The sequence below is a fragment of the Periophthalmus magnuspinnatus genome, chromosome 5 (assembly GCF_009829125.3).
Source record: "Periophthalmus magnuspinnatus isolate fPerMag1 chromosome 5, fPerMag1.2.pri, whole genome shotgun sequence".
Lineage (NCBI taxonomy): Eukaryota > Metazoa > Chordata > Actinopteri > Gobiiformes > Gobiidae > Periophthalmus > Periophthalmus magnuspinnatus.
In genome coordinates, this window is record NC_047130.1 from 29464420 (window position 1) to 29476523 (window position 12104).

Sequence of the window (12104 nt, forward strand, 5' to 3'; positions counted from 1 at the left end):
TGAGTAAGCGGTGCACCTGCCTCTCTGTCAGGATAACACTCTGACAGGAGGGAAGGTGAAAAAAAGGAATTTCCAAGGACGCCATAGTAGATGTTGTGAAATCATAGTGTGCATGTGGCTGGCCCAGCTGCTCGGGGAGTGTGGGTCTCCATGTGTAACGGCATGAATCACCAGTGGAGTTCTTCACAAGTCACATCACACCCTCTCCCCTCCCTCCCTCTCTCCCTCCTCCTGTTTTCCATACCTTGCCTTTTCTCATCGCAGGTGCAAGCATGAAGTAAGCTGACTAGATTATTCACATGTGTGCTTCCTTACTTCCCTGGGCTCGCACATGTGCAGACAAACGGACACTCTCCTGCATTACAATGAACAATGCCGGAGCCATCCAGAGCTGCATCAGTATGAGCTCATGTGGCACATAAGGCGCTTCCTGTTGCTGATGTTCCACTATGGTGCAGGTGGCCGAGGGGAGCGGTCCCGGAGGACTGTGAAGTGACATCTCCTCTGGTTTGTGTCCTCGCACCAGGCCAGATCACAGGATTTAACTCAATGGTTCACACAGGGGTTTGTGTGTCATAGTTATTGTTCACTGTAGACATGAATACTAATTAAAAAATGTTACAGAAATGGAGAGAATAGTCTTGGATGCTAAAGGAATCTGACTTTGTACCTATTACTTTTCAACAAACATGCATTAAAGGCACTTCCAGTCTGTGCTTTTAGTGTAATAGCTTTAAACGCAATAATTTAAATAGCCATGTATATCTTAATTCATATATTTGTACCTTTTATAGTAACATTCATAACAACACTTGATTTCATAAGAATCTAGGAGTGTTTTTTTAAGGCTATGAGAGTACATATCTATAAAAAACTGAATGGCACCCTCTCATGATTCATAATTTTGCAAGAGCATATCCTGTGCGTTGTGCAACACTGTACCAAAAACACTGCACCTCTTTTGTATTTTCACAGCTTGATCTTTTACATTAAGTATTCATGATGTTTTATTGTACTAAAATATAGAGCTTATATCTTTTAGGCACGTTTACAAACAGAATAAATACATACTTTTTTATTGAGACAGTGTTACATTTATCTTCCATCTAATAATACATTTTAGGGGACAGGAATTAGACAATTGCTTGTAAATCACAGCACAGTAGCTTTATGTCCACAGCTGGACAATGGGACTGTTACAAAGTGCAAAGCTACAGCTCTATTTGTTAAAGTCCAGGCTGATGTTGGATTGACGGCTCATGAATGTGTCTTTAATGCTAATTGAATGGTTAAATCCAGTGTGAGCGGCTATCAGCCAGTGCCCTATGGGGCAGTGGTGTTATCCTCCTGGGTCCCTAAGGACTGCTAACTGTTACTCTGTGTGGTCCACCCCCGGGAGCGGACCATGGATAAAATTGGGGGGGGTTTCTTCTCCTTGTCGTCCTTTGATATGAGAAGTGCTGAAATGGAGGAGTGGATAGAAGAGGGACACAGTGAGTTAAGGCTGGGTGGGGTGAGGTGGGGGGCCACTCTCCCTAGTTGCCAAGCGAACGCCATATGGGCAGCTCACTGGTATTACTGGGGGCCCGGGGCAGTTCCCAGAATTCACATGATAATGAAGCCCGGGGCCATTCAGAGTGCTGGCCTAAAGCTGGCTCTAAGAGCTTTTGATAGCCCCCAGCAGCCTGTAGGCCTGCCCACCCTGGACTGGCCAGCTTTCCTACCAGGCCCAAACCACCTGTTTGATTTTCCCAGGGCCCGCCACAGCCGAGGCAGTACAGAGAGGGGACAGGGAGGGGCCGCAAAGGAATGTCTCTCTGAGTGTGTACTTCCTCTTTATAATCCTGCAGCCCTCCCTCACGTGCACACTCATACACACATAATCAAAGCGACACACGCACACTCCTGTTGACCTGTTCCGCTTTTGTCAGCGCTCCCTGAAACAATTCCTGGGAGAAGAATGAAGTTTGAAAGTAGGGCACCTTCTGCTGCTTCCAACTTCTACACAAGCAGATTCCTGGAAGTGGGCCTTAGTGGAGAAAGAAGGGTGCTTGTCTCTGCTGGGTGTCTCTCGGGTTGGACGTGGGAACCAGTGAGGTGCATGTATGTGCAGGGTGGCATCAGGGGGGAGGGCGGGTGATGGAAGGACACCCGGGCGTGAGAGAACCCAGTCAGTGGCACTTGCGGGGGGTCGATGTATGTTTACATGAAGGGCACATTCCTCTATCGTGAGAATGGCTGGTCCATCCAATAACAGCAATACAGACAGCACAGATGGCAGATGGCTCCATTGTTACTGTAAGAAACATTTAGGGCTATAGGCATGTGTAATGTGTAATGTATCAGTGCATGAATAAAACAGTCAGGCCTAAGAATGAGGCAAAAGAATATATTTGGGGGTGTCATTTGTACAAAAACAGCATGTGTATATAATATATTTTTCCAAACATGTTAAAATGTTCAATTATAAACGACAACAGTAACATAAGCTATAGAGCTGATCCATCAAAAAGCAGCAAATTATCATGCCATAACTGAAGGGATTACAGTGGGTTACAGTCTTAGCTGTCTGCAGTACAGGCCAAGTGAATCATTAGGGTTTAACGTCACTAGAAAAGGATAATCAATAGTTACAAACTGAAGTCAACGCACAGGTCATAGGGCAAACTGATAATTGCTAAAGACTGCAGGGCCCCTGGGCAGGAGGTATTGTTGAAATGCCCTGTTTTACTCACCTTATTATAACAAATATTCAGGATTTGTTTCATTTAATCATAGTTTTTGTTGGAGACAGTGCAACAATATACAACGCAATGAACTTTCAACCTTTAACAACTGTCCAACTGCTGCGTTTTATCATAGTAATGAATCAAAAAACAATTAAAAAAAACTCACCACAGTTTAGTTTGAAATAAGTCATAAGTCAGCAATGTGAATTTAAGTAGTAACTAATTATCTTCAATCATCAAACGAAAATACAGCTGTTTAAAGCACTTGAAAAATCTATTTAAGTCTGCGCTTGCCTCTAGGGACATTCAGTTATGTATTTATTTCCTGTTTTGCAACAAGCCGATCATACGATATGCCTATGACAACAAACAACTATAGCAGCAGGCCAGGTGCGCAGGTGTGACGCTGTGTGTGCTCTGTGGTCACCTCCAGTTCCCGCTGTATAGGCGGGGCAGCGTTCTTACTATTTAACCTGAAATTCTGCCTTTGCTGGGGGCTAAACACCTGCAACTCACTCAGTCAAACGCTCACACGGTTGGCGAGAGCAAAGGAGCTTCGGGGGTGGAGGATACAAGACGCAACCCCACTCCCTTTGCATTTGCTAACAGTCACCTCCAGGTCTCTGGTTACTGTAGTCCCCTGGCTCTCGCTGCTTCTTTTAACACATTATTGAGGTCAGGTGTGCAGAGGACATGAGCATAGAAAGCATTACAATAACTCTGCTGTAGCTCTATTCACTGTGACACGAATGCACACACCTACACCTGTCGCACCTGCGTAGCCCTCTGAATAGACACACAGATTCCCACACCCAACTCAATTAACTTCCTCTTACTGTTAGGCCCTCTATAGAGCTATGACAAACAAGAGGGGGAAACTTGAGCATGCTCAGATCACAGCCCGGGCCTGTTGAGGTGGGACTTCCATGTCAAGAGTGTCAGGATAGAGAAACAAAAACTCATCCCAGGCACAATCAAAACAAAAGTGTCAAGCGCAATCTGTTCACTGTCAATGGTGGCTCTCATTTGTCAGGGTCCATCCAGGACGCTGGTTCTCAGGCGACACGCACAATACCCAGTGACAAACAGCAGCCCTCTCTCCTTTGAGCCCTGCCTGCCACCGGGAAGCCCATCTGAAGTATTAATCTTTGGGTGGAAGGAGTGAAGGAGAGCGCTCAGCCATTGTCCCCAGGCCCTGGCCATCTGAATGGGGCTTTGTGAGTGCCCCAGCTGCCACACTGTTCACGCTCCATCTTTGGGTTCTGGCTCTCATGTCCCCTGGCCGCACTGAGTGGACGCCTCTGTGCAGCTGTGGGGATGTGCGCGGACGGAAAGGTCAGGTGACATACTATTTGTCTCCCACATACAGGGATTTACTTGTCATTTCAAAGTGCGCCATTAAGTTGCCGTGGAAATTGAAAGACGCTACAATGAAGGGCCTTTGGAGTTGTTAAGTTGTGATATTATCTTTCTTTTAACATTGAGGACCACAGTTGGAATATTTGACCGTTATAGATAAAAGTTTATTTCACACGTATAAATATAATAATAATCTGGGGAACAAACCTGATTACACATTGGACTGATTCTTAACACTGTCTTACAATGTTTTTCCCCTGGATTTTATGTCTCAAATGTTTGGTTATAGCCCAACACATTCTTGTCATTCAAAACTTGGTCATGGTCAGAGTGGTTGTGTCAGGACTCAGCAACATAGCAATAGCATTCTTCAAAACTGTATGCAAAAAGTACATTTACTTCTCCAGTAGCACTGGAAGGTCAAACGCAGAGAATGAATTTGCTTCACAAGGTAAATATAGATAAAATATAATAAAGCGTGGTCTTATAATGCAAACATACATTTATGTTTCGGGGCAATAGCTCAATGACAGTGAAAAGAGAAATGATAAAAATGAGATGAACAAAACACATCCTGTGCTGTGGTCATTAGCTGCTCACATGTTCTGGGCTGAGTCAAACAGACTTCAGTGTATGGGGTTGACCAATGAACAAAGTGACTCTTGTATGAGTGATTTTCCAGTGTCAGTAGTGGCAGTTACTTGTTTGTTGTCCGTCTCTGAGCTCCTCCACAGTTATCAGAGACTCCAGCTGAGAACAGCTGGTCGGCCCTTCTGCCTCCAGTGAGCCGGGCCCTGCTGGAAGTCCCCTCATGAGGAGGCCCCGAAGACGACACAAACACAACTCCGTCACATTGACAGCTCCCTAACGAACTGGCCTCATTAGGATCCATCCACACTTTCAAAAAGGAGCAGCCATTGTCCTGGTCCCAAGGGAGTCACTGGGGGGACAGGACAATGGGCACCTCAACAGGTTTGGAGGGAATCTAAAGTTTGACTTGCCAGAGTATTTTTGTGACAATGTGGGATCATATTTTTGTAGTAATATTATGATACTATATTTCACAACAAATGCTATAAAAAATGATTCCACTTTGGCCAAGTCTGGTCAGGCCTGACAGGCCTAACCCGACCTGTACTGTTCTGTACTGACATGAGGCATTTTAAATGTATTATTTTTATTTGAAACAATGAAAACTTAATGAACTAAATGAAATGCATAAATGTTTTTTTTTTCCTTGACTTGCCATAATATATTATCATGTGATATAATAATGATAACAACTTATCAAACACTTTACAACGTTTGACCAAATAAAACCAGAATCGCTCGTGCCATCATGAGTTAATGAAAGCTGTGATGATGATGAGCGTCTCATCAGACTCTTTTACAAGTGGAACTTCTCTCTTGAGATGGTCATGAAGAGTTGATATGGGTGGAGTTTGGAGAGACTTGAGAAGGTTGTGGGAGTTGATGACCTGCAAACGGAAAGAGTTGGACATTATTAGATTTGCAACAAGCTGCAACACTGTCTTTCATTGTGTATCCCCCCACGCACCCCCCCACCCAAACCTGAAGCCGAGAAAACAGTGGACAGCTCTCACCCCTCCTCACCCAGCTCCACCTCGGCTCCCCCATACCCCGCAACTAAAGCTCTCTCTCCAGGCAATTGCCACTGGAGTGGAAAGTATTCCAGCACACAATGCCTATGCTCTCAATGGGTGCTTTAGCATGCCACCAGTGCGCTGTCACCAGCAGATGGGGAGCTAATTAGAAGCCATTAAAGGGCTTTGATAGTGTGTGTGGGAACCAGGCGGAGGGAGATGGTTACAGGGGTGGAGTGGGGAGTACGGCCACTCAATGAACACACATACTAAGGGGGAAAGTTTATCTAGAGTATTGGGATGCTATGAAAAATAGTGTTTCAGGCATTTATATAAACTAAAAGGATCACCAAACTCCACAGTAACTTTAAAGGGGGACATAGGCTTTGGTCAGGCCTTATATACAGGAGTAGGGACATTTGGTAATGACAGACAGCAAGCTGCTTGTCGGGACACTGATTGACAGAAGAGATAGCTTTTGTTCAACCTCGTGTTTTCAACATGCCACTTCTCAAGGCAGTCAAAATAAATAGTGAAAACATTATAAACCTGTCACAAACCTGGCTCCAAGATCTGTACTCTGAAGAGAAGGAAGACGCCAGGCCGGTCCAGATCGTGAAAAGAATTATGGTAAAAATATGGAGGTTGTGATTTAGAAATGTTGTGTGAATGAATGATGAGTGGGGATATCAGAAGCTGCAAACTAAATCTAAGTCAACAATAGACAAATGGATAATTGAGCTTGAAATGAGGTCAAATCAAACCAAACATAAATGAGCAGGTAACCTGTGTCAGTCTCACGTGACCAGGGTAGAGCGGGTTGTTACCCTAAAGGACACCTGCCCTGTCAGAGTTTCAGGGCTCCACCGGGATGAGCCCTAAGAAGCATCACCCAAACAAACAGTGTTTGGCCATTTTTAACCTAGAGTTGAGATGAGAGTGGAACATGTTACTGTGGCGACACATTTAAGTCAAATACACGGTGAAAGTCCATACACATGACCTCTCTCTGTTGGTCATCTGCTATGACAAACCTCTTATAGCTTTCTGCCTGCACAGAGCAAACACAGTCATCATCTGTGTCCAGGCTCCAGGCTGTCTGTACTTGAGATGATATGACACAAGGGTGAAGCAGGACTCCCACAGGAAGTGACTCCCAACCACGACCATAACACTGCCCAGGGAAGTGCCACACCAGGGCACACCACTGCAGCGGCCTGGCCTAAACACAAACACAGACACAAAGTCAACAGATTTTAAAATACTCCCTGTAGCATTCCTGAGGGAAATGCCAAAACCTTCAGCCTGTCAGTCAAATATTCTGTGTCAAGCTCCATAATTATGAGCTGGCATCTGCTGTGGCTTGATGTACGTAAAACATATAGACAATTTGCCCTAAATTATCTCTCACAATCACTTGTTTACTTAGTACAGCACTTTCTTAATCTGGTTTAATCTATTCATCACCGGCATTCCAACTGACAGCTGTGGAGTCATCTGTTCAAAACCTGCTGCCAAGAATTTCCCAGAACCACAACTTAAAGATGGCATGATTCCTTTAACAATCACAAACGTCAAACTTCACCTGATGCAACTCACTCAGGGGGTTTGAGACACAGATACACTTGTACTTGTATTGCTGAATACAAGAGTTTAATACGTAATACAAAAGGTAATGTGACGAGTAAAAAAGTGCACAATTTACTGATTAAAATGTAATAGGGTAATAAAAAGTAACTTTGATCGCTAAATGCTGATAGATATCCAACTTTTTATATGGAAACTACTGATTTCCAAACTATAAGGGATAACTTATTTTTTTTATACAAATGTATTTACTTAATATAACTGCAGTTTAATAAAATTGTCTCTAAATATTAAGCTCCCCTAATATTCATATCATTACATTTTCTACTCCACAGTTGCATTATTGTGCTCAACTGTGAAAGAGTGTTTGATTTTGAGGCTCTAGTGTGTTTTTGATATGTTCCCACACCCGTGAAACACTCTGGTCTTCCCTACGCTGTTGTAAAGTGCTCTGTAAATAAACATCGATTGATTGTTCCAAACACTGGCCTCATTGCAATACTCAAACTCAAACTAGACGAGCGCCAGGAGTCAGTCATGAGTCAGCTTCAGCGAGATGTGACATTACCCCTCACCCCCCTCCCTCCTCTCTCTCCCTGCCCCCTCCTTTCTGCGCTCTCACACACCTGCGCACAGGTGTGATCATTATCAAGCAAACAGGAAGAGCCTGACAGGGAACTGGAAACTAATCCTGCAGATGGCCTGATGTGTTTGTGTGTGTGTGACTGTATGAAAAGTGCCAATTGTTACAAAAACAAAGATCACTACCAGATATCAGCTCTTTTTCTCATTTAGATTATATTTGCAGAGTGGAGGTCTCTGTCTAAGAACGCATTTAATCTGCAACTATTTGTACTTTTCATGTTTCCGGAAGTAGTATGCCTCCTATTGTCCCCTGCACAGCCGTTTATGGAGACAAGTGTGAAAGAATTGCTGGTATGTCCCATTTCCTTCACATGAACACACGCACCAACTTTTCCCTGTGTGGCTTCCTGTGCTTTGCTCTGGTAAGTTATTTTCTGTAGAGATAAAGAGGGCGTATTAGCTGATACATTTCCACTTTGACAATTGGGCCTATTTATTCTGAGAAACAGTATGTGCCATGGAAAGAAAGTGTTTCTACTGGACTTCAAGGGGGTCAAATGTAGTGAGATGAGTTTGTCCAGGTTTGGGACTGGCCATAAAAAAACATAAAAAAGAGCTTAATTATACAAGGAAAAGAAAACACTGTGAAAAAAATAAGTTCAGTCCGGTTTGACAACATGTATACTTCACATAACAAAACACATGTCAGTCGTACTCTAACTTTTGATGAGTTTTGTGCTGACTTCACCAATGGACCATCAAAGACTCCTGACTACTACAGTGCGGTCATTACTCTTCTAGGGGAAAAGGTTCTTGTGGCTGCATTAACTGAGCGCAGTGGCTCGAAGACAGACCACCGGTTCTGTGTTAGCTCAAATCCAGGGCTAATATGTTTCACTTTTCTACATGATCTTGTCCGTGTCTTGGCTCTCCTCTCGCCTTGATGTGCTGTAAACAGGCTAAAAAGGGCCCAGCTGTGGAGTTATTGTTGGTGTCAGTAGGAAGTGCTGATAGCTTTTGCAGCGGAACAAAAGCTGGATGAGGGGAGTGGAGGGGCGCTCCAGACACTGTGGCTCCAGCCTAGATTCTCTCCCACAATCCCAGCACCGCACTCCCATTGTTCTGCCCACTAGCCCTCCCTCTCTCCTCCCCCCTGGCCGTCAGCTGCGACCTAGGACAGGGCAGGGGGAGGGGGGAGCTTAGAAGAAAAAGTGAAAGAAACAACTTTTACAGTCTCCTATATGATTGAAAAGAAACAGTGGTTGTTCAAATTTGTGACACGATTTTTAAAAATCTTTTTGCACAAAGGCCACAGCAAAACACACTCAGGAGTGACTTTATGACAACTTTAACAATCTAATATGTAATATGCATAAGCCTATATTTGGTTAGGTTACTGAAAAAAGTCAATTTCATTTACTTTACTAGCAAGATGCTCAAAATCAATTTGTGACATAGATTTATTGACTGAAGATAAATCTGACAGTGTATATTCCACAGACTTTTTGTGCATTAAAGATCTAATTTGCATTTATTCATTTTTGTTGTCTAAATAAAAACCTTTTGTAACTGAGGTTCAGTGTAACCATCCTGTTTCATTGTGCTGAATGCTGCTACCTGTAAGGTGACTGCGAGGACATCTGTAACAGAGGCTTTGTGGAGGAATGCGCCGTTATTGCAGTTAAAAAGCACCCACTGTGTGTGTGCGTAATTGCGCACGTCCGTGCGCTGTGCAGGTGCGCGGAGCTGGCTCCCAGGACCGGGGCCGTGCAGGTGAATGGGGAAAGGGTGTTTGACGTCTCCATGGAGACCGCCCGAGCGGCGCCAGGCTGACAGGCGTCAAGGCTCGGATGAATGGGTGACGTCACCGCGCTGGCGCCTGCCAGTCTGCTCAAGCTTGTTTGGACAATCTGGGGGGAAGACTCAGAGCAGAGCGCTGTGATGAGAGCACACAAGGCTGAGCACACACTGCAAAACATGTGAAGGAATCTGTGAAGCAGAGAGACGACTCAAAAGAACTTTAGAGACATTTGTAGTTGTGGACTTAGCCGTTTACTAAGAAAAATGTGAACTTTAGTCAAAAGTAGCTGCTTTTCTGTTCATCCAAAACTCCACAAGGGAATGGACAAATCATTTTCCCCCTGTTTTATGCATTGTCCATCAAGCAAAGTTGATGTAGCATAGTATTAGCCTAACTGAAGTCTCTGTTATGGAAATTATTAAAAGGTTTACATATTTTCATTTGGGATACTAGTTTAAGTTCAACAAGTGCATAATCAGTAAACCCTATTGCCCATTACAACATGTTTTTTGAAATATACAGTTTGACCCAAACAGCTGTGCAGCTGCACAGAAAAGCAATGCACACAATGAGATCAAAGTGGTTTCTTATTTTAACCACCACATTTAGGCTACACCTTTACTTCTGTCTTATTATGGTCATGCACATCTGCAGTGGCACTAACTCTGGTGAGGGGAAATCTAGGGCACTGTTGTAGCCTAATTATCATCAGCCATTCATTCTATTCATGCCTTCCCACCCCACACACATTCTGAGTCCATACGCAAGCATTCAGCACCCCTCCACTGTCCCCAGGCCATCTACACCTGCAGAGTCCCCAAGCCACGGACAGCTGGATTCCCACATATTACCCATAAAAGACACACATTTGTTTCCATTTGTAACGCCATCTCTAAAACAGATTGTAAATCTCGATAACCAGGCGAGGATGGTGGTTGGCTACCAGCACTTTTGTGGACCAGCCCACCAATACAGGCTCAGACCTCTCATTGGCCCAGCTTCTTCAAACAGGCCAGTTTGGACACGCCCACGCCGCCCCACTGCCATAAAAGAAGCAGCTACCCATGTGGACTTCACGAACTGTCAACATTACCTAAACTGCCTACTAGAAAAGAGAACTATCTGCACTCTTCCCTTTTTGGAAACTAAATCAATTAACAAACCATCATGAAGGTTGTTGGATCTACATGCGCCCTGAAGACCAAGGTTGGCGGTGAAGACGTGGTGCGCTGCCTCTCTGACCAAAGCCTGGCCATCTCCAAATGCAAGATCCCACTGCTGGACGAGCAAATGAGCATGTTTCTTCAAGACATGAACAGCTGTTACAGCAAACTAAAGGAGCTGGTACCCACGCTGCCCACCAACAAGAAGGCAAGCAAAGTGGAGATTCTCCAGCACGTCATAGATTACATCTGGGACCTTCAGGTGGAGCTGGACGAGCCCGAGAAGAGCCGTCAGCACAACGGGAGCAGCGTACCACGCACGCCCCTCACCACTTTAAACGCAGAGCTGGCGAGCATCTCTGTAGAGGTAAATGTCAAATGTCTATTTGTGCGTAAAGCTGTGCGTAAAGCTGTGCCTAATGCTGAGTTTAGAAGTGATGCGCCATTTGCAGTTGTATTAATGTGTGTCATGTTTGTTCACAGAATGGATGCTCAGATGACAGAATCATGTGCCGCTAAGCAGGAGCCCGTCACCCCCCACAGAGCACCACGAAGAACAAACCAGGCTGAAGATGTGAGCGCGCACTTCAGCGCGCACTTGGGACTGTGTAGGGACGTCTCCAACTCCCAAAAAGCTAGTGTTAAGTTGTGTGTGGACATCTTTATGGTGGACTCTCGATTGTTCCGAGGGTTTCCTGAACACCACCACAGAAGAGATGAAGACGTAGATGGACCAGTACTGTCCAAATAGACTGGGTCAGCCCGGGGACCAAATCAGATCAGTGCAACCAGCGACGTCAGTTTGTCTTAGTTTGAAAGAAAGCTAATGTTTCTGTTCCGCTCTTGTATCACATTTAAACCTATAGAGAAGTTTTGTAAAAGAATTTAGTACATTTTCTCAGAATTCTGAGTGACAAACTGTATTGTATATTACAATGCCATTATGTGAACATATTGTTTTCTTACAATGTACCTATTGGTGTTTTTATTAAAACAAGACAATTATTTTTTAACATGACTAAATGTGTCACATGTCTTTCTCTACTGTAGCCTGGCCTTTAGTCAGACTTTAGTCAGCATGACTCTACAGCCTGACTTTACTGCACTCATGTTGTGTTGTGAGTGTAAAGTTGTTGTCACCTTCAGTGTTACACCTGTAAAAGGATGTTCACTTATAGATGTGACTTAAAACCAAAGCTGTGGTCACCACAATCACTTGTGGCCATTTAAATTTGTAATTTGTTCCTCTTTAGCTCATTAATGTATCAGATTACAC

At 44.2% G+C, this 12104-nt stretch overlaps 1 protein-coding gene across 1 annotated transcript; it reads left to right on the plus strand.

Annotated features, from left to right (window-relative positions):
• The first annotated feature begins 10720 nt into the window (after nucleotides 1-10720).
• Nucleotides 10721-11851, plus strand: id1 (inhibitor of DNA binding 1, HLH protein). The gene is made up of 2 exons (XM_033966764.2): nucleotides 10721-11195; nucleotides 11312-11851. Exons 1-2 carry the CDS (start codon nucleotides 10833-10835, stop codon nucleotides 11345-11347), a joined length of 399 nt encoding a protein of 132 aa, XP_033822655.1. The 5' UTR covers nucleotides 10721-10832; the 3' UTR covers nucleotides 11348-11851.
• The last annotated feature ends 253 nt before the right edge of the window (nucleotides 11852-12104 follow it).

Excerpts from the sequence above, each read along its gene's own strand:
- id1 (XM_033966764.2), top strand. The coding sequence starts at position 10,833 with ATGAAGGTTGTTGGATCTACATGCGCCCTGAAGACCAAGGTTGGCGGT. Across the intron at positions 11,196-11,311 it reads TGGCGAGCATCTCTGTAGAG|AATGGATGCTCAGATGACAG; the intron begins GTAAATGTCAAA and ends GTTTGTTCACAG.